Raw genomic sequence first — 24,495 nt, 5'->3', positions numbered from 1 at the left:
TACTAATCTTGGGGGCCAGAGAAATGGCTCAGTAGTTAAGAGAACTTACTGCTAAGAGTGCCAAATAGGCTTGCAGGGGCCCTGGGTTCAGTTCCCAGCACCAACACAGGTCTGCTCACACTCTTTTCTAGATTTCACCATTGCCTGCACTCAGTGTGTACAACTCTGCACAGCGACATATGCACTACATAATCATGTCATCTAAAATAAAAATAATAACTACACTAATTCCAGTAGAACAATATTAAGGAAACAAAATATTAGTTCACATTAAATACTTAGTCCATAGCCATTGCATAATCTTATATCAAAGTAACAGTTATATCTATGGAATCAATTAGATCATTATTTAAAAAATTTAGTCAATGCTTTGACAAGATCATAGTGTATATATTTAAGTTAGACTTTTTCTCTAGAACACATTCTAAAGTACCTCTATTTTATCCCTTCAAATCCTCTCTTTCAACAAATAATAAAGCTTAGGAGAAAGTTTATATTACTAAACTATTGGTTTTCAATTAACAAAAGGGATATTTTAAAAATAATATTCTGATTAAAATTAATATCAAGATATAAGTCACAGAGGTGAGCTAGCTAGTAAGTCATAGGGGAAACCTTCTAGGGAAGTGAAGGATTTTTTAAGCCATAGAAGCCTCCTAAAATATATACATATTTAAAGGGAATTTAAACTGAGTTACCGTATTATGGGGAGAGGTAACAATACCCTAACAAGTCATTGTATGCTACCAAATAAAAGACCCAAGAATTAAGAATGGGTTACGTCTTTTTGAGTTGCTCATTAATGGGGTCCAACAGGAGTCCCAATCACCCTGAAGAATTTGACAGTAAGATCCACCTGCTGAAGATGCCATGTACTTATGTCATAGAACATGGAGAACTCTAGCTGGTGCTCAAGTGGAAGTCTCATCCTTCTGGCTTGCGGTCATGCTGCTTGAAAGTACTATACATGCTACCAGAAGAGAAAATTTAATTATCAGTCTCGCCTGCTGTGAACTCTCAGAGCTACAAAAAAAATGGCATATCTGCAAGATATGCCCACTGGTATAATAGTGACTCAAATATTACAGAAATGATCAACCACCTTTGAAAAAAAATGGATGTAAGGCCCATTTCACAAGATGGAATTCATACTCTACATTGTCAACAAGACCAAGAACCAGAGGCTAGGTAGGCCATGTGCCCTAGGGGAAAGTCTGCTGTTATTATTCTGCTGATGAATAGATATAGCAATAAAACAATGGCACATCATCATATGCAGAGACATATGATGTCTGCATTGGAGAAACATTTTTTGTAGTATATGGCAATTAACACAGAAACCTACATGTGGCGAATATGTAGAACACAGGAGATTTCAGGATGCACGCCTTCAGAGGGATCTCTGTCACACCCTCCCATCGAGGCTCAAAGAGCTAAGCAGACGAGGAGGGAAGATTATAAGAGCCAGAGATATAAGGAAACAGTGTCTTCCAGGCACAGCAGAGCAGACGCACTTAAGAACCCACTGAGATTGTCAGTGCACACAAGACCTGCACAATTCCATCCAGACAAAATCGCAGCAACAAAGGGGTGGACGTAGGCATTGAGTCCCATGTCTAACCAAGGAGCTGTTGCCAGTAGACACGTGCTAGGAGAAATGAAGTCAATGTTCTGTAATGAGTGACACTGTGCATTACAACCACACCCAAGGCAGGTCCCAGGATCAGGAGTTGTCAGCCAGCACAAACAGAACTCCACAGTTTTGAGAGAGAGAAAGCATGAGATTGAGTAGTTAGGACGGTGCAAGGGTCTGAGAGAGGGAAGTGAAGAAATAAAGGGAAATACTTTATAAGCCCAAACTATTAAAATAACTGATATGACTACATTATCCATAAGTAAGACAGCTGAGAAGTGAGAACCTGCTGTCGAAGGAATAAAACTTTCCTTGGAAAGTCTCACTTCCCATTGTCACTAGTCAGGCAAGGCAGATACGGGTAGGCTGGAGATGCTAAGAGTGCTTTGGGTCTCAACTAGCACTTTCTATTTTCTCAAGACCTTTCTGTTTTGTGTGATGCATTGAATTAATGAAATTTATAGAGTGAATATTAAAAAGTCTAATTCACATTAGAAGCGTCCCGCTTCTCTGAAAAGAGGGATTTATTTTAGGAGGAAAAAAAATCTACAAATTATACTGCCAGGAATCCTCTTACATGTTCCACAGGTGAGCTCCTCTAAAAGGAAAAGGAGATAAGCTCAGATTTCCAATGACAGTCTATGTGCTGCTCTCACTGAGATGGTCTGATGGTCTTCTGCCATCTACTGGAAAATGGCAGAAGAGCCGCAGAGACCATTATGCAGCATAGTCGAAACATACTCGTAGAAGACATATTTTTGGTCTGAATTCACATTTTTTCCACAATAAAAAAATTCCTCTTACTTTTAAAGGAACACCTTATTCAAACTCCCCTCTAAACAAACAAAAATAGCATTACTCATTCGCAGAAAAGTTCTCTGACCTGTGTAAATATATCCATGTATTCAGACAAAGCATGTTCTTATATTTTTATGGGTAATTAACATACCACTGCAACCACAGAGTTGATCTCCTAAAGTTGCTAAGGATACTTTGTTTAAATAAGCCTACTTGTGTGGGGAATTGTTAGTTGTGGTTGCCCTCAAGTGTTTACAAGGCAAACTACAAACTAGAAGAAAAAAAAAATCCCTATGAAGCAGCTGCTGTCATATTTTCAGACGTCCTGCTAGTGATGATTGGTCAATCTAAGATACCTACAGGTTTCCATGGCACCAAGACTGTTTCTGATGGGACTGAGTTTTGAGCCCTGTTCTTACCCAGAATGATCATAAGGTTACTTAAGGAGCTTTGAAAGATTTTTTTCACAATATTATTTCCATATGAGACAAATACTCTAATTCTCTGTAGTTATTTATTTAATTTATTAATTATGCCAAAGGGGCATTTCATCACCGTTTCTCAAGAAGACTGAATTGGTGATGTTAATTATGATACAGCTTTCGAGGGTTGGGGATGTTGAATTATTTCAAGGTTTCTTTAATAGCCAAATTGTCCCACTGTAAGCCATAATTCATAATGGAAATTTTCTAAGTCCTGAGCTAAATATATTTGTCAGGTCTCAAATATTCAGACACCATGAGTTTGATGATATCTTATGTTCATTGTTTCTAAATATGAGAGTCCCTGCCAAATCCTCTCAAAATCATGTTATGGGCAATAGCAGAAGAAAAGGAGAAAGGGAGCCAGGGTTCTTATTATATTTTAATGGTATCGAGAGGGCAGAACATAATCAGAGTGTGGTGTTTCCAAGTAGGGACTTTGGAAAATGACTAGATTGAGTTTGTTGGTGGAGCATCTGTGAGTGAATTCTGGTGGTGTTATAAGGACAGAGGGAAAAACCATATAGACAATGAGATATATACATATTCTCAGAAAATGCATAATAGTCATGAAGCCCTCAACTGAGTGTACACCAGGACCTCTACACTCCAGAATTGTGAGCCAGAAACATCCTCCTATTTTTCTAAAAAAAAAAACCTATAGAATCCTATTTTAGGCATAAAAAAAAACATCATAAGTGAGAGCACCATGATAAAAAGAGATATTTTACTACACATGGAACTAAAAAAAAAAAAACAGTTAAAATTTTCACAGAATATGTTTTGCTTAGTACAAATCCAGAGAGCCAACAACGATTATGCCAGTGACTTTTTCTTTTCCCGAAGTGTGCAGTTCAGAACCAGAAAATGTGCAGGCTGACCCTGAAAATTACACCAGCCTCCTGGTCACGTGGGAACGACCTCGCGTTGTTTATGACACCATGATTGAGAAGTTCGCGGTGCTGTACCAGCCACTGGAGGGGAGCGACCAAACCAAGCATGAGTTTTTAACAGATGGCTATCAGGACTTGGTAACTATAAGATAAATTACTTTCTGTCTGATAACAGTATAGTTTGACTTCCAAGGTAAGAACTTACAAATAACTATGTGTTTTTGCCTTTAGTCACTTTATATTTTGAGTGAAGGTGTTCCCAGGGAACAGGGACATAATAAATGGTATTAGTAGTTAGAAGTAAATACACCGTTAACAAGATTATGAGAGGTTGATACATATGGAAAACGTAGGCACCGGACATTATTAGTGCACCCCTCCTTTATAAATAAAATGATGTAAAGTATTCTAATGAAAATCTCCCATTTGGCTCAAGAATCTCACCTTGTACAAGTTATGTATTCTATACTATCTCAGGAGGAAAGAAAAAACAGGTAGGGGGCTCAAAAATCCTTTGCTTTGCATCAGATCCCTAAGTGACAAATGTGAAACGGCAACTGGGTCAGAACTTTGACAACAGAATAATATAAAAGGCCCCTTAGCCGTGCATGTAAATTACAGAAACTAAAGTTCAAGTTCCCTCTGTGGCCCAGTGTTCGACGTTGACTTGGTAGCGAAGGCTGGGCCCTATGGTGTGGACTGGCAACCCCTTGTCTGGATGCAGGCTCACGAAGACACCGCCACACCAGAAAAGACTCAGAGCTCTACAACCCAGGCAGCAAGACCGCAGGTCCTGGGAAGCTACTTAAATAAGCCTGTCGTTATCAGCATGTTTGACAGCATATGGATACAATAAATAAAAATTTTAGCTACTCTTACATTTATTTGTCTAAAATATAGAGATAATGATATAGGGGAATTGAGGAATTCATGAACAAATATTTCCTTTCATAATTCATAAAGAAGATAGCATACGGCTTTGTAAGAGCACATGCATGCAAACACACACACATGTATGCACACACAGAATAAAGAGAAGGTATTAATTTTTCACTCTTAATGATTTTCTGAGAGTAACATTTTGCATAATTCATAATATCTTTCTTCTAGGGTGCTATTCTCAGTAATTTACTACCTAATATGAGTTACGTTCTTCAAATAGTGGCCATATGCACTAATGGCTTATATGGAAAATACAGTGACCAGCTGATAGTCGACATGCCTACCGAGGATGCTGGTGAGTGTTTTCCCCAGATGCCCTTCTATTTTCTGAGTAAAGGAAGCCATTTTGGTTACTCGGCACATGTGTTTGCTGTTTATTGGGTGGTTTTATAAAGTTTATTTTTTATTTGCATTTAGGGTAATGGGCTTCACTATGGCTTTTTATACATATTTGTGTGTGTCAACCTCTGCACTCTTCTCCACTTCCCTCCCACTGGTCCCGTTCCTACCCTTAGTAGCCACTCTTCTGTTTCCACATTAGGTTTATTCTGTTACCTGCACACACTTAAGACATCTTTTTTCCTGCTCATAGAGTCCTTTCTATCTTTATGACCTGTACAAACCCATCCCTACATATATATGAAAACTAAAATCTAGAATTCACATGTGAAAGAAAAAATATCGTATTTATCTTTGGGGGTCTGGGGTACTTAGCTTCATGCAGTATTTTCCAGCCTCACCAATCTTCCTGCCAATGTCATGACTCTTTGTAATGAGTGACTTCGGTCTACTGTGTGTATGGACCACAGTTTCTTCATCCCTTCGTCTGCTGATGGACGGTTAGCCTAGTCCCATTTGCTGCTACTGTGAGTAGTACAGCAGTAAAAAATAGGCGTGGTAGCTAGGACAGAAAAATAAAGAAATCGTTTTCAAAACTAGGGAGGGAGGGAAAAAGGAAGAAAGTAGAAAGGAAAGAAAGAAGACAAAAGGCCAGTAAATATTTAAACAAACATTCAACATCTTTTGCCATGAGGAAATGTAAATTTAAGACCTTTTTGAGATTCCAGTTCACCCTAGTCAGAATGGCTCCCTTCATGGGGAAAAAAAGACAACCAATGCTGGTAAGATGTAACGAGAGAACCCATGTTCATTGTTGATGGGAGTGAGAACTGGTAAAGACTTCTCCAAAACTTAAACACAGAACTGACTTTTCTTTTTGAACAAAGGGAAAACTTCTCTCTTTTTTTTTTTTTTTTGTTATGTCTGGTTTCCCAGGTAATTCCAGGAGGCTTGGAATTCTTTATTTAGCAAACCCAATAAAGGCGATCTGTACATTTATTATTAATAAATATTAATAAATATAAAATATTGGCGCTAATTAAATAAGAAAATCAAGATCTATGCATGTTTGCAAAAGTCATCAAGTGGACATCAAGACTCATTTTAGACTTGCTTAAGAGTTGGTTTCACTTGTATTTGTTTACTTTTCAGCCCCCAAAGCATGTAGTAAGTATACTCTAGGATCGTGCCAGGTATTTTCAAGTGTCTGTACAGAGCTTCTCAAGGTTTACTTCGAGTAGTTTTCCACCTTTTATAATTTGATTGTGGGGGCATGTTTTTCTCTTTCTTAATATAGTAACTTTATTTTGGCAGAAACAATCAAAAGTTGTTTCTAATTGCATGCACCCTTTCTAAACATTAAGGGAAAATCTCTTTGATCCCAAACATATGCAATAAACAAATCAAGATATAGGCATAATTTGATGATTTACAGATTTACATACCTTTCTTTTTCATCACTGAAAGGAGTTTTCAAGTGTCAGAATTGGTGTGTGTGTCTGTGTGTGTGTGTGTACATGTATGTATAAGCATGCCTCACAATATACATACTCACACAAATGCATATATGCATACATAAACGTGAATGCTCTTTAGTCACCCCCATCCTGATTCTAGTCATAATAATGATGACATATCTGTTTTATGTACCAAGGGGAAAATGCCTTGCTTTCATTATTTAAACGCTGTGGCAGTAGTTTAACTGGATGCGAGCTCACATAATGAGTGTGCTTCATCACCTTGTGTGGACTGTCCTAACTAGTTGACTTGTAACAGTAAGGAACAAGAGACCGTTGAATATCACAATGCATTCCTTTTGCCACAAACCCTGGAAGGCTGTTACCTACTGACAGTTGATGACTTGTTCTGTGATGACATGGGTGGGTTTTAATATTATGCCTCACGGCCTCTATATGACCATTTTCCTACTGCTTTTACTTAGTTTTTTTTTTCCCTCAAAAATGGGGCTTTTTAAGAAATCATATTTAAAGGTGAGATTCACAGGAACTGACCACAGTTGCATTCTGTGTCATGATATCGCAGGAAACAGCAGCTCTCCAAAGTTCCCCACATGTACCTATCCAGAAAGTGACATCCGTAACAGGACAACATCATCCAGGTTGGCCAGGCATGTACAGACAGATCAAAATGCATCACATAAGCATCTCCCTAGTCCTCCTGGTGCATTTTAGTATAAATTAAATTGGGCATATTCACTGAATTACTTTGTTTTAGTTCAATCACTCTCATTTCTGTACATGAAGCAGATTACAAGGAACTTATAAGAAGTGAGTTTGCTTACTTTAGCCTGGCATATGCTGGGCACTGTGCCAAAAGTTTCAACTTTTTGAAAATTTTTGTTCTTTTTCTTTCATTTTGAGATACTTATTGCATATGAGAACAATCAAATGGATTTTTCTGTGTAACGTACCTCTGAGTGCTTTGTACTTTGAATGAGTCTATATTGGCACATTGCTAATCACTGTAGTATTTTCTCATGTGTACAAAATAATAAATATTACAACTTAATTTCTATTTATTCTAAGGATCGGGACACTGTTGAACATTTCTATGACGGGATGCTAGGTTGGACCTACATTTAAGCTCCGTGGATGGCACAGTCCGCTAGCGTGCTCTGTGCAGTGTTAGGGCTTTAGTATATGGTGGCATTTGAGTGGATGAGTGTGAGAACCCAAGCTATTGAACATAGTAGGTAGACTACTCATAACTATACACAGCAAAAACGTCTCTTCATCAAGAACCACTTTATTTCAATCTTGGAGTTTTCTTACTAACTATGAAGGCAATATTAGCTCTATTACACTTCTCCCCCTGAATTTAAAGGCTGAATTTTAATTCATTAACATTTACAATTCACATTAGCTAAAATGTTGTTATTATAGTAAACATAGTCAGGGCAATGAAAGCACCTTCTAGTTGGGGAAAACAAACTTTTGCTATCTTTGTGGCTAATATAGGAATGTATTGGGCTGGCCATTTCATTCTGTTTACTTTGCCACTCCCTTGCCCTGGTGATGTCATAATACGTACTACTGAATTATTCAGCGGTTATTTAAAATAAACTGTTCTGTAAATGCTGCGTAGCTTTATTGATCTTGTTCAAATGAAATGAAGAAGGTAATTTATAATGCTCTCATGTTTTCATAGTCTCAAGTATTCACTCAGTATATGAGGAAAATTCCTAACACCATTAAATTGTACATTTAAATATATAATTTTATAACTTTATTACTTGCACATCCTAATTTTATTTGTCACTTTATATAACAATATTAAAATATACTAATATCCATTAAGTGCTATTTCAAGTACTGTTTTAAAATACATACACAAATTCATATTAAGAAAATGATTTTAAAGTTTCAAGGATGCCCTTAGAAATATTTAGGAAATTATATTTACAAATGAAGAATTCATGAATATATTTACTGTAATTAACCATAAGTATGTTTAATTATCTTCTCTGATGAACATTGTACAGAAAAGAGGATACTTTTCCACACAGATTTTAAGGTTTTGATAACTAAATGTGTTAAATTTAAGCACATGGCCAGATAAATTCACACACACTTTCCTGTCTGTCCTCTGTGTGCTTTGCAGTGTGTCTCTAGGTGTTGCATCTGCCATTACTCCTCCTGCATCATGCCATGCTACTAATGTTATGACATAATTATGTCTTAAATCATAATTTGGAACAATTGGAGTCCATGTTTCTGTTATATTTTGCACTGTGAAACTTGTCTTACCTTAAAACAATTAAATAACTTTGCTGTCAAACTTTATCAGTGTTGCTTCTTTGTATTACAAAATATTAAGGTACTAATGTGTTACTTTTAAGTATACATAAGATTACATGTGCCTCAAAACAGAGTATGCCACCTGCGTTTGTTCAGCTATTACACAAATGTAGATTATAAGTATTCTCTCAAAAAGAAAGAAAGGGGGGGAGAAGACTGACACAGGCATAAACTCACTATCAGACTTTCCCCCAGACTTCTTGGAACCTATTTTGCTGAAGTCAGGATATTCTGTAAACCAATATTACTAAAATATTAGTTACTATTTTTGAAGAAACTATCAGCAAGGGAAGATGAATACAGTTCTACCTTGGATGTTGGGGTTTTAACCCTTCATACTCAAAAGTCTGACTTTGGAATCATGAAAGGAAACACAAACAATTTTTAAAACTCTCCTACTTATTAAGCCCCAGAATTTCTACCAAAATGATCTGAGTCCAGTTGGAAACCAGAGCAAAGATCGTCCAAAGAGAGTTTGAGCTTGGCGCTGTGAAGGCACCTGCTCCCTGAGATTGACATGGGATTGAGAGGGTCCACACAGGCTGATCCGAGACCTAAGACATCCAGGGAAGGCTTGTTCTCACCACAGGGACAGCAAACTCAAGTACAGCAGCAGTCACTCACACTCTGGGCATCCATGCTTGGATTAGAATACCCATTTCATTTTACAGGAGCCCTGATCCATATAGTTAACTAATGCTCACCAGTGTAGAATACAATATGCCACACATAGTGAGAATATTGAAATGAAAGAAAGTCAACCTTCACCCCAATTCTGTCAAATTAATAAGATAATTAGATTGTTTCCATTAAAAAGATGAGGGTAAACAAGCTTAAAAGTCAAAAACATCTCCTGAGGCATGCTGAAAGGAGTATACAGTTGGTGAGGATTTTTTTTTATAAAGGTGAAAAACATATGCCTCATTAAGAAATAATTTGCTATGGTCTGCCCTTATTATCATCAAACTGGTTCAAAGAAGATGAGACTGTGTGGGCTCCGGGAAGCTCAGGTAGTGTCTCACGGACTGAGTTTGAACATTGCTGCACATTTGGACTTTTCTCCTCTAGCTGTAACTTTCAGAAAAGGAAGTTGAAGGCCGTTTCAGATACTGTACATTGTAGATTGTTAACTGCCTAACTGCCCACAGGTTGGTCTTCTTCACAGTTGCAAAGGCATGGGTGTTTGACAGGATTGAAACTACTGTAACTTGGAACCATTATGAATAAAGAGCATGAAACCCAGGTGTCTGGGAATAATTACATAGGGACAAAAACAGAATAATTAATTGATCTGTATAAAAATTTCCATCCCTTTTTATAGTCCAACTCCTAGCTTAAGTCTAGGAGTGTTTCCAGTGCGGATTCTCACTTTGATAGCACAGAAGCCTGGTAAGGGTAGGTAACTGAAATAGCTAACCTCTTAAGAGCGTTAAGTTCGAATCTGAGGAGTGCATTTACAGACATTATGTGGCTTCTTTTCTAAATAGAGCTGACATTCCCACCACATATTGCTTTTATATCTATTAATAGTTAGGGAGCTTCTGATGATAAAAGTGCACTTGTGATAGCCTGTATTGAAAGGAATGTCAAAATGAGATGAATATTTAATATCAGTTCAGTTGCGCTGCAGATTTCTTTAGAATATGCACTTATTGGGTCAAGACTTAAACACAGGGATAAAGCAGCATCAAGGTCGAGCAGAGCATAAGCTGCCAAGGGAGTGAAGCCTCGTAGAAGCCTGCACATAATAAAAACATCTTTACAACAACCAAGCCCTCTCTGCCACCATGTTTATCCTCTTCCAAATAACCCAGACACTTGCCTGAAGCCTGAGAAATACCCACCAGCTCCCAAGAATTTGTCAGTGTGCTACATTTCTTTCTGGACACCAAGAATCAGGGCTTTATCTTTTCCAGGCAAGCACTCGACCACAGAGCTACATCACTGGGCTACTAGACTATTCTATCACATGGTCACAGGCTTTATTAGCAACAATAAAAATGCACTGGTTCTGATTGGTTGGGAAAATAAAAAAGCAGACTTGAATGAATCTGGCTACCAAGTCTCTACAATAGCACAAGTGCTATTGGCTGAATTTCCCTGGAGAAACACACAGGAATCTTTCTGTCTGGTTCTCCCTGTGCTCAAACTGTGCTGGAGCTTGCTGATGGAAAGCTCTCCCTCTTATCTGGTGCAGGATCCTGTATTGAAATAAGTGCAAGCACAAATCAAAGAGTAAGAAAACATGACTTAGCCCTCAGTCAGAACTTCAGGAAGTTGACCAAATCAGAAAACTAACCCTGCCCAGGTCTCTAGAAAGTCCCTGTCACCCTCAGTTCTACTTCTATCAGCCCTAAAGATGCACTGATTTTTTTTTAATGGGATTGTTTTGACATTCAGCTTTATCACAGTCATGTCCTCTATATTTCCTTCTTACTTGTGACAGGAGTTGGGGTGGGCGTGGGGAAGATCAGTTTGAGTGGAAGATACAGATCAAGGTAATGTTGTCACACATCAGTGTGTAGTGCGGTGTCACAGGCTGCTCAGTAGTGTCGAAAACTAGAACTTGACGTTTTTGTTTTGAGATATTTTCAAAGCTAATGATTTTTCAGTTTTCTTTTAACTTTCTCTCTTTGTACTGAAAGATAAACCTACAAGGCTGCGGAGTTGAAATGAAACTGTTAACAATTTTTTTTTTTACTTTGTAGAACTTGAACTTTTTCCTGAATTAATTGGAACTGAAGAAATAATCAAGGTATCATAGCCATTTTATATTTAATGTTTTAAAATGTAACCGCCGATCTAGAATTATTTCTTGGATTTTAAATGCTATTGTATTATTCACTGTTGGACTAATTGCTATGCTTTAATGTCACACACTCAGTATGCATGGTTTATGACAAACCTGGAAGATATTTGATTAGTATAATATCAAAAAATAACTATAATGGAAAAAACTAACCAACTTTACAAATAACTGTAGCTATAAGCTATGGCTATATTGGAACTCTGTAGCTTTTGATTTTTTTCTAGTAATATTTTCTTAGTTTTTAAAATTGCTACAGTTTATAAATAACCAATGATTGATAGACTTATAATAAATATGGACCAGGTTATAACTGGAATAATTTTTGTATTTGAGCTATTCATATAAAGAGTATACATCTCAAAAAAAAAGAGTATACATTTCTAGCACAATGTCCTCTAAATAAATAAACATTTGAGAATATCAACAAATTTTAACACTTTCTTACTATTTGACATGACAGAAACCAATTGTTGAGTGAATGTGTAGTTCAACCTAACTCCAAATATATTGTTCATCACAACTGAAACTATATTGCTAAACCTGGCCCTCTGGATGACATAAACATGTGCATATGTATAAATTGTGGGAGAACAGAGAAAAGGTGATAACTAATGCCATTATCCAGGAATGCATTAAAATCCGGTTATAGTTTTACATATATATAATTACCCCAGTGATTACTCTATGTCTAATCTTTCTTACAGTGGATTATCTCACTCAAATACTTATATTACAACAGGAGTTCATAAAACTTATCTAGGGGTAGCTTTGTGTGTGGCCATATGATGATGCTCACGTGTACATAAACAATGCCTAACAGAATCAAGCTAAAAGAAGGATCTTTTTGTTATGCTGCTAAATTGATCTTTTTTATCTGATAAACTAAAGCAAGCCTTGGTTCTAGTAATCTAGTAAATGATATTGTTTGAGTTCTATCATGTATGAAATACAGTATGCAATTACTTTTCATTATAATTTTCAGGATTACAATTTCCTGTTTATTTTTATTATTAATTAATATTAACACTAAAGAGCCCTCAAGAGATGCTTAGAAAAGTTGTTTGAAATCTTCCAATGTTTATTACTAACAAATTTCTATATAAAACTACAGTGTTCTATTTATTATAGCATTTAGTTGTATGAATAGGCTATAAATTCTAGCAGTATAAGATTAGAGATGCTAAGTGACATATATAGGCATGTATGTATGTATGTATGTATGTATGTATGCCATGCTACTTAAGTCTCACCAATTACATGTATTGAAAACGCAAGCAGATCTTCTTATTAGAGAAGTAAGTTTCAATAGTTTTGAATTACATCTCTATCTATGTCTATTACAGTCTATCATGTTATACTTAAAGGCTCCTCTACAGGAGGAGGGAAAATAACCCAGCATATCTGTCCAGGTTCCAACAAGAAACAGATATCACAGTCAAGTGTACTCATTGAGGTTGAGTTAATGAAAGCCCGACTCAAAGATGTGTGAGACGGTAAATGGACATCAAGAGGTGGTTTTCTACACGTGGGCCTACAGCTATTAGAGACTGTTTGCTGTAACTACACCAGTAAGGCAGGGAGAACACATAGAGACCGTCTCCAAGCAGATCCTATGACCTATGTAGAGGGACAGAGCATTTTTTGGTGGACAATATTCTCACTCTCTTACATTCCACTTCCTAGCAAAACAGGATGTAACACTGTGGAGAGTCAGGAAATGAGCAAGAGCAGAGAAAGAGGACCTGTAGGAAAGCATGGTAGAACTAAAAAAAAAAAAAAAAAAAAAGAATCATTTCCTTGTGAGGAAGGTTGTGAGCTGAAAGAGAAAATTTATGGAAAAACTACAGTATAATAAAAGCAGGACACAGTTTATGCTGCTGTGGCAAAGGAGTTGGAATGTGGGACTTAAAATGATAGGTCCAGGTTTAGTGGTTAGTCAGTTTAACTTTCCATAACAGTATATTTCATCCTATGGAAATTAACTATCATAGTACAGGACCAGGTCAGAACAGATACATTGAACAGTGTGCTTTCCCACAGTGTTACTTTGAGATGGGTTGAAAATACACATCAACCACCCACTGTTTACTTCCTAATAACTTATGATCTTAAACTTGGTGTGGGAGTGAATGAGAGAGGCTGGGAGATGTTTGGATTGTATCCATGAAGGGTTTTAAGTCCCGAGTATTGAAATAAAAAGCCGTGTGGTGATTCAGAAAAAGGAAGAAGATTACAATCCTGTAAGAACTTACAAGAAAGGGGTATCTGTTAGAATGTTTGTAGTCATACATACATACACACACATATATGCATACATGTATATGCATATATATGACTACAGAACATAAATAATATATTCTTGAAATTGTGACATACGATAGTAAGACCTAACAAAATTCAACGAAGTTTGGAGAATAGTCAATCATCTCTCTCGGATTCCAAGAGGTGTCTTATTGAATTTCATAAAATTTACCATCTGCTAGAAAAGAAATCATCTAAAGCATATGTGTATAGCTTTTGCCCCAAAACATGCAATGGGAAAAGCAGATGAGTACTACCATACTCTCACACAATTGTTATGGGAATCTAGAGGGCTGACGGAAGGGTGTGATAAGTGTATTGACATGGAATATAAACAAAGGTGAATTAGTGTAGGGCCCACAGACATCACTAATCCACGTATAGCAATACATGACATATCTTTGAGGAGACTCGGTTCAGAAAGGGGAAGGTAAAGTTAATTGACAAATCGGGTTAAAGTGAAGATTTTCTTTTACGTTTGTTTTCAACAGAAGAGGCCAGAATTCACTTAAACTTGTTAGAATAATCTGGGAATTTGAGAAAAGACAGAATGCTTGACTGTGTTCGATTTGTAAAAAGACACTAGAAAGTAGACTCCTACACAGACATAGGAATAAGCTTTTGAAAAAAAGGCCAACAAGTCCTTAGAGACAGTAGGACAGGAGGGGAAGGAAGACTTAGCTGAGCAGTTTTCGATGTGAGAAACATGTGTGAGTTTTGTCCATTGGCTTCTGTTTTCTCTGGCAAGTGAATGAGAGCATCACCTGCTGAGAATGAGAGAGAGAGCAGGAGCTGGCAGGCTGGAGCAGTGCTCGGTGTTGGGGGTGCCAGTGGAGGTGGGGGAGTGGGGAGGTGGGCGATGGGGGTCGGGGGTGGGGGGTGAGTGTGGAATGATGTCACAGAGCTAGGCAGAGTCTTAGACTTTAACTGTTGAGCAAGAAATGATCATAATGAGTGAGTTAACCCAGAAGCAGAAAGACTCAAATGGTATATACTCACTTATATCTGCATACTAGCCCAAGGGGCATGTCCCACAAAAACCTTCACTTAACAGGAAACTGCGACAGAAGGGAGGACATCCTATTGGGACTCTAGATGAGAGAAGCATGGGAGAATGGCAAAATAGAAGGATCCAGAGGGTCCTAGAAACCTACAAGTAGAACATTATGATAGGCAGATTTGGGCCCAGGGGTCCCACTCAAACTAAGGCACCAGCCAAGGACAATACAGGAGGTAAACTTTAAACCCCTACCCAGATCTAGCCAATGGGCAGAACATTCTCCACAGTTGAGTGGAGAGTGGGGTATGACTTTCACACGTCCTCTGGTGCCTCATATTTGACCATGTCCCCTGGAGGGGGAGACCTGGTGGCACTCAGAGGAAGGATAGCAGGTTACCAAGAAGAGACTTGATACCCTATGAGCATATACAGGGGGAGGAAATCCCCCTCAGGAACAGTCATAGGGGAGGGGAATAAGGGAAAAATGGGAGGAAGAATGGGAGGATACAAGGGATGAGATAACCATTCAGATGTAACAAGAGTAAATTAATAAAAAAATTTTTTTAAAAAAAGAGGATAGAAACTTCATTTCATTAAGATGAACATTGATATTCAGAAAATCTGGGCCGGATTATGAAGTGAATAATTTTGTGCTACTGTTTCAGCTCCTTACTAACATTAAAATGAAGGCAATTATCACTAAAGTGGCTTCCTTTAATTTAATTGTCTTCCCTAGTGAGTAGAAAATAAAATTTATAGGACAGATGCTTGTTGAATTGACACATAGCATGAGTGGAGTAGAGTAGAATAGGAGAACGGTGTCCTAGGAGAGAAGTCTAAAAGGTCATACAAGTAAAAATCCATAGTATAATGCTGTGTAAGATATTTAGACTTTGTCTGATTCTTTATGCCCCGTTAAGTGTTGTTTGCCTTTTACAGGAGGAAGAATATGGAAAAGACAATGAAGACGACACTGGCTCAAACCCCAGTAGAGACAGTGCCACAAACCGAATAAGGAAAAAGGAACCCCAAGTTTCTACCACAACGCGCTATAATCACATGGGGACTAAATATAATGAAGCCAAGACTAACCGATCTCCAGCAAGAGAAAGTGAATTCTCTGGAAAGAGTGATGTTCTCAGCACACCTCAGAATTCTACTTCCCAACAAGTTGCTGGATTTGATGCAGAAAAAGAAGTGTCCTTGCCTTCTCAGACTGGAACTAATCAGCCACCACACAATGTGGAAGGTACTTCAGCCTCCTCAGACGGTGGATCTAAAACTCTCTTTGTCTTCCCACAGATGAATTTGTCTGGGACTGCGGAAACCTTAAATGTGGTTTCCATGACAGAGTACCAAGAGGTGTCTACTGACATCAGTGAGGAAGAAAACTTACTGACTGATTTCAAGCTCGATACAGGAGCCGATGATTCTTCCGGTTCCAGCCCTGCAACCTCTACTGTCCCTTTTTTCTCAGATAACATATCCCATGGATACATATCTTCTTCAGAAATGCCCGAGGCGATCACATATGATGTCCTTAAGCCAGGATCTACAACAGATGCTTCGGAAGTATCGGGTTCAGACGAAGCCCTAAAGGATCCCTCTCCTGATGGCAGTACGTGGTTTCCTGGCACCACAGATCTAACAACACAGTCTGAGCCTGGGTCCGGCAGAGAGAGCTTTCTCCAGGATAACTCCACGGACAGACACGTTGAGGAATCTGGGGAGACAACTGAGTCATTTCCTCCCGATGCTACGGTGTCACAAGGTCCTTCAGTCACAGATATGGAAATGCCACATTACTCTACCTCTGCCTACCTCCCGACTGAAGTAACGCCACATGCTCTCACGCCATCTTCCAAACCTCTTGACTTGGCCCCCACTGTCAACGTACTCCACTCACAGACAACTCAGCCAGTATACAATGGTGAGGCACCTCTTCAACCTTCCTACGGTAGTGAAGCCTTTCCTCTAGTCACCCCTTTGTTGCTTGACAATCAGACCCTCAACACTCCCCCTGCTGCTTCAAGTAGTGATCCGGCCTTGCATGCTACGCCTGTATTTCCCAGTGTTGGTGTGTCATTTGAATCCATGCTGTCTTCCTATGACGGTGCACCTTTGCTCCCATTTTCCTCTGCTTCCTTCAGTAGTGAATTGTTTCACCAGCTGCATCCAGTTTCTCAGACCCCTCCACAAGTTCCTTCAGCTGCTCAGAGGGATAAGCTGTCTTTGCATGCTTCTCTGCTGGTGGCTGGGGCTGACGTGCTGTTAGAACCCAGCCTTGTTCAGTATTCTGACGCAGGGTCGTCGGACACGCTGGAATTTGGTAGTGAATCTGCTGTCCTCTATAAAACATCTATGGCCTCTCAGATTGAATCACCCAGCAGTGGTGTCATTATGCATGCATACTCGCCAGGGCCTGAACCTTCTTATGCGTTTGAGGGTTCCCACCATGTGCTCACTGCTTCTTATAGCTCTGCAATACCTGTGCATGATTCTGTTGATGTATCCGATCAGGGGTCCTCACTTATCAATCCTAGCCATGTATCAATGCCTGGGGCCGCATTTATTACTCCAACTGCATCATTGCTGCAGCCTCCTCCTGCCCTCTCTGGCGATGGGGAGTGGTCTGGGGCCTCCTCTGATAATGAATTGCTTTTACCTGACACAGATGGGCTGCGAACCCTTAACATTTCTTCACCTGTCTCTGTAGTTGAATTTACATACACGACATCTGTGTTTGGTGAGGATGACATTAAGCCGCTCTCTAAAAGTGAAATAATGAATGGAAATGAAACTGAACTGAAAATGTCTTCTTCCACTGAGATGGCATACCCTTCTAAAAGCACAGTCATGCCAAAGATGTCTGACATTGTAAAAAAGTGGGATGCGTCTTTACAGGAAACCTCTGTTTCTATTTCTAGCATGAAGGGGATGCTTCCAGAGTCTCTTGCTTATCCCATCACTAAGCTTTTTGATTGGGATATTAGTCAAGTTCCAGATATTAACCTCCCAGTTCAACCTACACACACTGTATCTCAAGCAATCGGTGACCCTTGGCTTAAACCTGGGCTTAGCACCAACGCAGGGCCAGCATTCTCTGGCCCTGCTTCTAGTGAACTATTACACCCTTCAACACAACCCTTGCTCTATGAGGCCACACCTCCTTTTAATACTGAAGTATTGCTGCGACCTTCCTTTCAGGCTTCTGATGTTGACACCTTGCTTAAAACTGCTCTTCCATCTGTGCCTAGTGATCCAGTGTTGGCTGAAACCCCCAAGGTTGAGCAGGGTAGCTCTTCCACATTGCAACCCATGGCATCAGAGTCTGCTTCACCTGAAAGCACGCTGCACTTTACAGCTCTACCAGCTCTCGATGCGTCGCCTTCTAACGCGCACGCCACTACACTTCAAGGTTTAACAGTTCCTTCCACAAGTGAGAAATATTTTGAACGAGCTTTGCTTAATGGCAAAAGTCCCCACAAAGTGCGGCCATCTTTGCACAGTAATGATGAGTTGTTCCAAACTGCACATCTGGATGTTAGCCAGGCCCATCCTCTGAAAACGAGGCGTGCATTTGCTACTCCCACTGTATCAATTGACGAACCACAAAATATACTTACAAGCGAGCTTGTGTATTCTCAGGAAGTTTTCACGCTCAGTGAAAGTTCTATTACTGATAAGGCACTTGCTGGCCTCCCAACGGTTGCTTCTGATGTGCTTGTATCTACTGACCATTCTGTCCCATTAGGAAGTGGGCCCGTTTCCACGACAACTGTCTCTCCCAGCAGAGACGATTCTGTGACCACAGCCAAGTTGCTTCTTCCCTCTAAAGCTATGTCTAAGCTGACTCCTAGTCCCCGATCTGATGCTAATGTAGTGGGAGGTGGTGAAGATGGTGATGACTATGATGATGATGGTGATGATGACATAGATAGTGATCACTTTTCCAGGAATAAGTGTATGTCATGTTCACCCTATAGAGAATCACAGGAAACGGTAACGAACGACTCAGACACCCAGGAGAACAGTCCTGTGGATCAGAGTGACCCAATTTCACATTCACTATTTGATAATACAGAAGAAGAAGATGGAGGCACAGGTGTCACTAGTGTGGACAAAGGTCCTGGCAAATCAGCACCAACAAGTATGCTACCCCAGAAGCACAGTGATGGAGAAGAGGACAGTGATGTTCAAATGGGCAGTGCTATTTTTCCTCTCACCCCAGAATCTAAAGCATGGGCAGTTTTGACAAGTGATGAAGAGAGTGGGTCAGGGCAAGGCACCTCAGATAGCCTTAATGATAACGAGACATCCACAGATTTCAGTTTCCCAGATGTTAATGAAAAAGATGCTGATGGTGTCCTGGAAGCAGATGGCACAGGCATAGCTCCTGGATCTCCACGGTCCTCCACGCCCTCTGTTACTAGTGGGCACTCGGGAGTATCCAACAGTTCAGAGGCAGGTTAGTTGTGAGCAAAGAGATAGAATGAGATGTGCTGATTTTCTTGCTATGAAAGTGAAATAGAAGAATCATCTAAGGAAAGAATTCTGGCACACCAGCAGATCTTTACTTCTTAATCAAAACATTCAATCATTTATATCTCTTATAAATATGATTTTACTCGTGATTGCATATGAATATCCGACATATTCTGGCCCTTGATTTAATTATCTTCACAATATATTTTGTGTGTGTGTTGTAACTAATTCTTATCCTACAGGATCCCTGCTGTGTGCACAACCAGCTATGTACGCATGATATACCATTAGTACACTGAAACACACTGTGCTGTACTGAGACAACTTAAATGTACATGCCTGTATTCTAACTTAAGTTGTATACTAATTCTATCGGATTTTAAAAAACCTCAACAATATGCTATAAGCACCTGTCCACCAATGTCTATCAAGGAGATACTTCATATGTCCACATCAGCTTGGAGACATCTAAAAAGAATTACAGGGTTAAGATTGATAGCTAAGGAAGGTTTTTTGTTTTTTGTTTTATTTCGTTTTCTTTTGTTTTTTTTATAAACATGTTTTTATATTATCTTGCTTTGAGCTTCTCTATGTTGCCTAAAGAGGGCAGTATAAACCAGCAAAATACATTCTACTTTGTGTTACAATATTTGTCATTCTGACTTAAATAATAGACATGAATATGCATAGCATGTATAGGTATTGTGTGACAAGATGTAAAAAAAAAAAAAAGCCTAGAGCCTTTTCTGTAGAGATGTTTTTCATTGTTAATATATTTTATGCAAATTAGTCTGTTGGCCAGATGTTTCTTGGAGCAGATTGCAATATACAATACAGATGTGTGCTTAAAATGTCAACGGTAACAAAACTCAAGTTTAATTCCATTAAGTGTATGAGAAAGCGGGTAATTCCATTGAATTCATGGCAAGAACATACAATTTGCTTTGATTGAATGATAAGGTAATTCTTAGTTAACAATGAAGGTATTTAAAGCTTAGTATGTCAAAATATAATTTAATGTAAATGTAATACTGGATACTAATTGCACAGAATTTAATATTCAAAATTCAGGGTATAGAGCAATTCTCATTAAAATATATTTTCTCTTTGTTATTTTCATCATTCACTTTAGTTGTATATTCTTTAGTACAGCAACAATGAAGAGATTATAGGGAAGTTTTTTTTTTCCTGTAGTCTGAATTGACATCCATTTAGCATTGCATTGCAGCTGCAGTGTAGACACTGACGTGTGGGAGGGATTAACGAGGCCATGGGTCACTGGAGTCCATAGTGTTGTTCCATACGTGAATTGTTATCTGTCCTCAATCATAGTTCTTGGTTTTCTTCTTACACTTTTAGATTTATTTGAAAGGGAAAGATCATGAGTCAATTTATTTTTCTTTCATGCAAGATTATACTTTAATGGAAGGGACCATACACACACATATATAACAAAGCACTGCATCTAGAATTATTGAAGAAGGCATTTTCTCTCAGATGTATTAATTAGATTCATTTAACTGTTAAGAGTTAGTTCCTCCACTAATGAAGACAAAGCAATATGAATATAACATCCATCTTCAGGAATTAATATAAGTAATGAAAGAAATAAAATCAAACACAATTAGGGAAATTGTTTTAATCTGTTTTTAAAACTGTATCTGTAAAACTAATACAAAGTTGGTTGTATGCAATTATTGAATAGTCCCTAATCTGAAACTTATCATTTATTGTACTTTTAAATTTTAGAAATTTTTACATGATGTTTCTTAAAATAATATAAATAGGGCAAATATATATACATATATACATATATGTGAGTGAACATGACTAAAAGATGCTTGGTCTAAGTCACACAAAGAGTCAATGCAAAACTAACCCTGGGAATGTACTGTTAGTGTCTGTCTCTTAGAACATGCTTACATGACTGAGAACAATAAAATATATATTATGCTTAAATTTCCACATCAAAGTTATGCTGTTTTATTCTCAGCCCTTTAAAATGTTAATCTTATCCTCTATTGCTTAACTGCATCACTATTACTTAAATAACCCATCTACTAAGCTCTATCAAAGCACATATTTCAGTCTCAAATAGATGGAAGTAATTGTTACTCTCAATAGCATACAAAGCAGTTAGTACACTGTCTGTACTTTCTGTTTCTCTTTTTCTCTTTTCTTTCTTTCTTCTTCTTCTTTTTTTTTTGTTTTGTTTTGTTTTGTTTTGTTTTGTTTTTGTTGTTTGGTTGATTTTTTGGAGACAGGATTTCTCTGTGTAGCCTTGGCTGTCCTGGAGTCACTTTGTAGACGAGGATGGCCTCGAACTCACAGAGATCTGCCTGCCTCTGCCTCCTTGAGTGCTGGAACCGAAGGCGTGCACCACCGCACTCAGCCTGTCTGTACTTTCATCAGGTGTTTCGTACTTTACAACACACCTAGGCTTTAATAATATGCAAATGCTAGACGCATTCTAACTACTCAGTTACAGAGCTGAAGATCACCTCTCCCAGAGAACCTATAAGGAATTTCCATGGAGAAGAAAATAGGTAGATAGATAGATAGATAGATAGATAGATAGATAGATAGATAGATACATACATACATACATACATACATACATACATACATACATACAATTATAATGATAGATGATAGATGGATGACTGTTTATTGATGGCCCAATGATAGATGAGAGATAGATAAATAGATATAGATGATCAATAAATAGCGATAGTAGATAGATAGATGGTAAAGCTAGATGATTGATAGATGATAGACAATGGATGATTGATAGATATAGAGACAGAATAGATAGATGATAGATGCATGACAACAGATGGTAGATAGTTAGGTCGATGCAGATAGTGTGCGTTTATAATGCATGCATACAAATGTAAAGTGCATTTGTGTTATGTATTTTCATACATATTTCCCACATAAATCACATGTGTGTATATACACATGCATAAGCTATATATTTAGCTATACACACCCCCATATATAATTACATATGATACATATTAAAATGAATCTATGTAGTCTTAACCTTATATAAACTTCATTAACTCATACTTTTTGTTCTTAAACTTGAACCTGGGCCTGATTCAGATAGTCTAGGGAGGTTTTGGTTTGGCTCCAACTTTGCATTCTTAAAAAGTTACAGGTGATGCATAGCTCCTATTCTGTGGGTTAGGGCTGATGATATAGATAAGAATATTAACCATCATTTGCAGTTACTGGACACCAAAGGACTTTCAGAGCAGGTTACTTCATTTATTCCCCACAAACTCTTTCCACTAAGGTAATAGTTATAATAGGACTACGGTGAAGAGAGCCATGAAAAAAGCAAGATGCTATTTTAAATGTTATAAGGACATTTCTTTGTATTGATATCAGATTATTTATGGGTCTGCCTCAGTCTCCACAGAGAACATAATGGCAGGCACACATGGCTGACCCAAATAAAATATCAAAATTTTGGCCTTCTCACAGGAATATTCACTACAATACAAATATTTGTTTTATTATAGTTTTACTGTATAGCATATATAGTTTTATCACTTTAAACACACCTTTGAATTTCATATTTTTTTAGCAAATATGCCTATTATTATTAGCTCCTGGGAAGTGTGGGTGTCATCATATTTCATTGTTATATTTTCTAACTGAAGCAATTCAATTCTTAGCTCTATGCCCTCAACTTGAGTTACAGACAGAAGCTGTTGTGTGAAACCACAGTTAGACATGTAGTAATGTCAGGTATGTGCATTCATAGGAGCTTCAATTACCCCAAATTTTAAAGAGCATCATACATTTGAAATTAATTTTTGTGTTTCTTGTCAGTAAAGCATTTAATACAAAACATGAATTGTCTCAAGTTCTGGAACTGTGAAGACTTTCATGAACCTTCAACATAGCTCCCTAAGCACCATACAGTTCAGCAGCCAGGGTCAGGGAGAGTTGAAACAGGTCTCCCGGGAACAGTTGTCTTAACTTCCACCAAACTACTTTCAAAGCAGAGGAAAAGAGTGGAGGCAGTTTACCACCACTCACATTCTGAGGTTGTTTGTGACAACCTGGAAGGATAAGTTTGTTACAGTGACTTTTGTCAAATTTTTTGTACAATAAAGTCCCTGATTAGACTTAAAGTGGCTCACCAACTTTTACATTAGCTCAAGGATTGTCTTCAGATTTTTTTCAGTCTATACATGTATTTGAAGGCAATTTATTAGACACATGTGTTTTTTAAGTTCACATGAAATAATTTTCATTTTTGCAAGAAAACAGCAGACACAAATTTGAGAATAGATCTGACCAAAACACATGATATGCTTGCATGAAATTCTCAATGAAACGTAAAAAATTGTTTTTGAAAATAACAATTAAAATCAACTTATGTTTAAAATTGGAAGTTTGCTTGATTGGGAAGTTGCTATCAATTTTTATTAATTGTTTATCAAATTAAAAGTTTAAAATAAATACATTAGATTAATTTTAGACTGTCAAGGTTACATATGATGATTTAGTGAGTAACAGTTTTCCTGACCTTTATTTTTCTCATATTTTAAAAATTATTTTATTTTTGTACATATATATTTATATTATTACACATATATACAATAAATTACCTATAGCAAGAAGAACCATGACACAATCAGGAATTATATAAATGTTATATTCTTAGTGCTTTGGCTATTTGTATTTGACGGCCTTGAAGAAGACATCTTTCCTATCATGGTGCATCTAAATTTCTGAATGCAAATCAATCTCCATCATATATTGTCATTATCAATTTAGAGCACTTATTTAGACCTAAAAACATCTTAATCCCTAAACAATTAAGCTTCCTGGTAAAACTAAGCTACCTGGTCTTCAGCTCCCTCAGAGACTTGAGAAGGAGTAAATTTAGTTACCTGACTATGCTGGGAGTGCAGGCTAGTAGCTTTCCAAATGAGAAGATGACAGAGACAGTTTTCTACCTGAATAGTCACCCAA

General features: G+C 37.9%; 1 protein-coding gene across 1 annotated transcript in view; it reads left to right on the top strand.

Moving 5' to 3' along the window:
• The window catches only part of Ptprz1 (protein tyrosine phosphatase receptor type Z1), a 183,857-nt gene that overhangs the window by 117,008 nt on the left and 42,354 nt on the right, over nt 1–24,495 (top strand). Inside the window, exons 9-12 of the mRNA XM_051151872.1 lie at nt 3,760–3,944; nt 4,917–5,043; nt 11,614–11,660; nt 15,955–19,483. Of these exons, the coding sequence (XP_051007829.1) occupies nt 3,760–3,944; nt 4,917–5,043; nt 11,614–11,660; nt 15,955–19,483 (3,888 nt within the window). The remainder of the gene's footprint in view (nt 1–3,759; nt 3,945–4,916; nt 5,044–11,613; nt 11,661–15,954; nt 19,484–24,495) is intronic.

This window comes from Acomys russatus, chromosome 10 (genome assembly GCF_903995435.1).
Source record: "Acomys russatus chromosome 10, mAcoRus1.1, whole genome shotgun sequence".
Lineage (NCBI taxonomy): Eukaryota > Metazoa > Chordata > Mammalia > Rodentia > Muridae > Acomys > Acomys russatus.
This window is presented reverse-complemented; position numbering and strand designations above follow the sequence as displayed.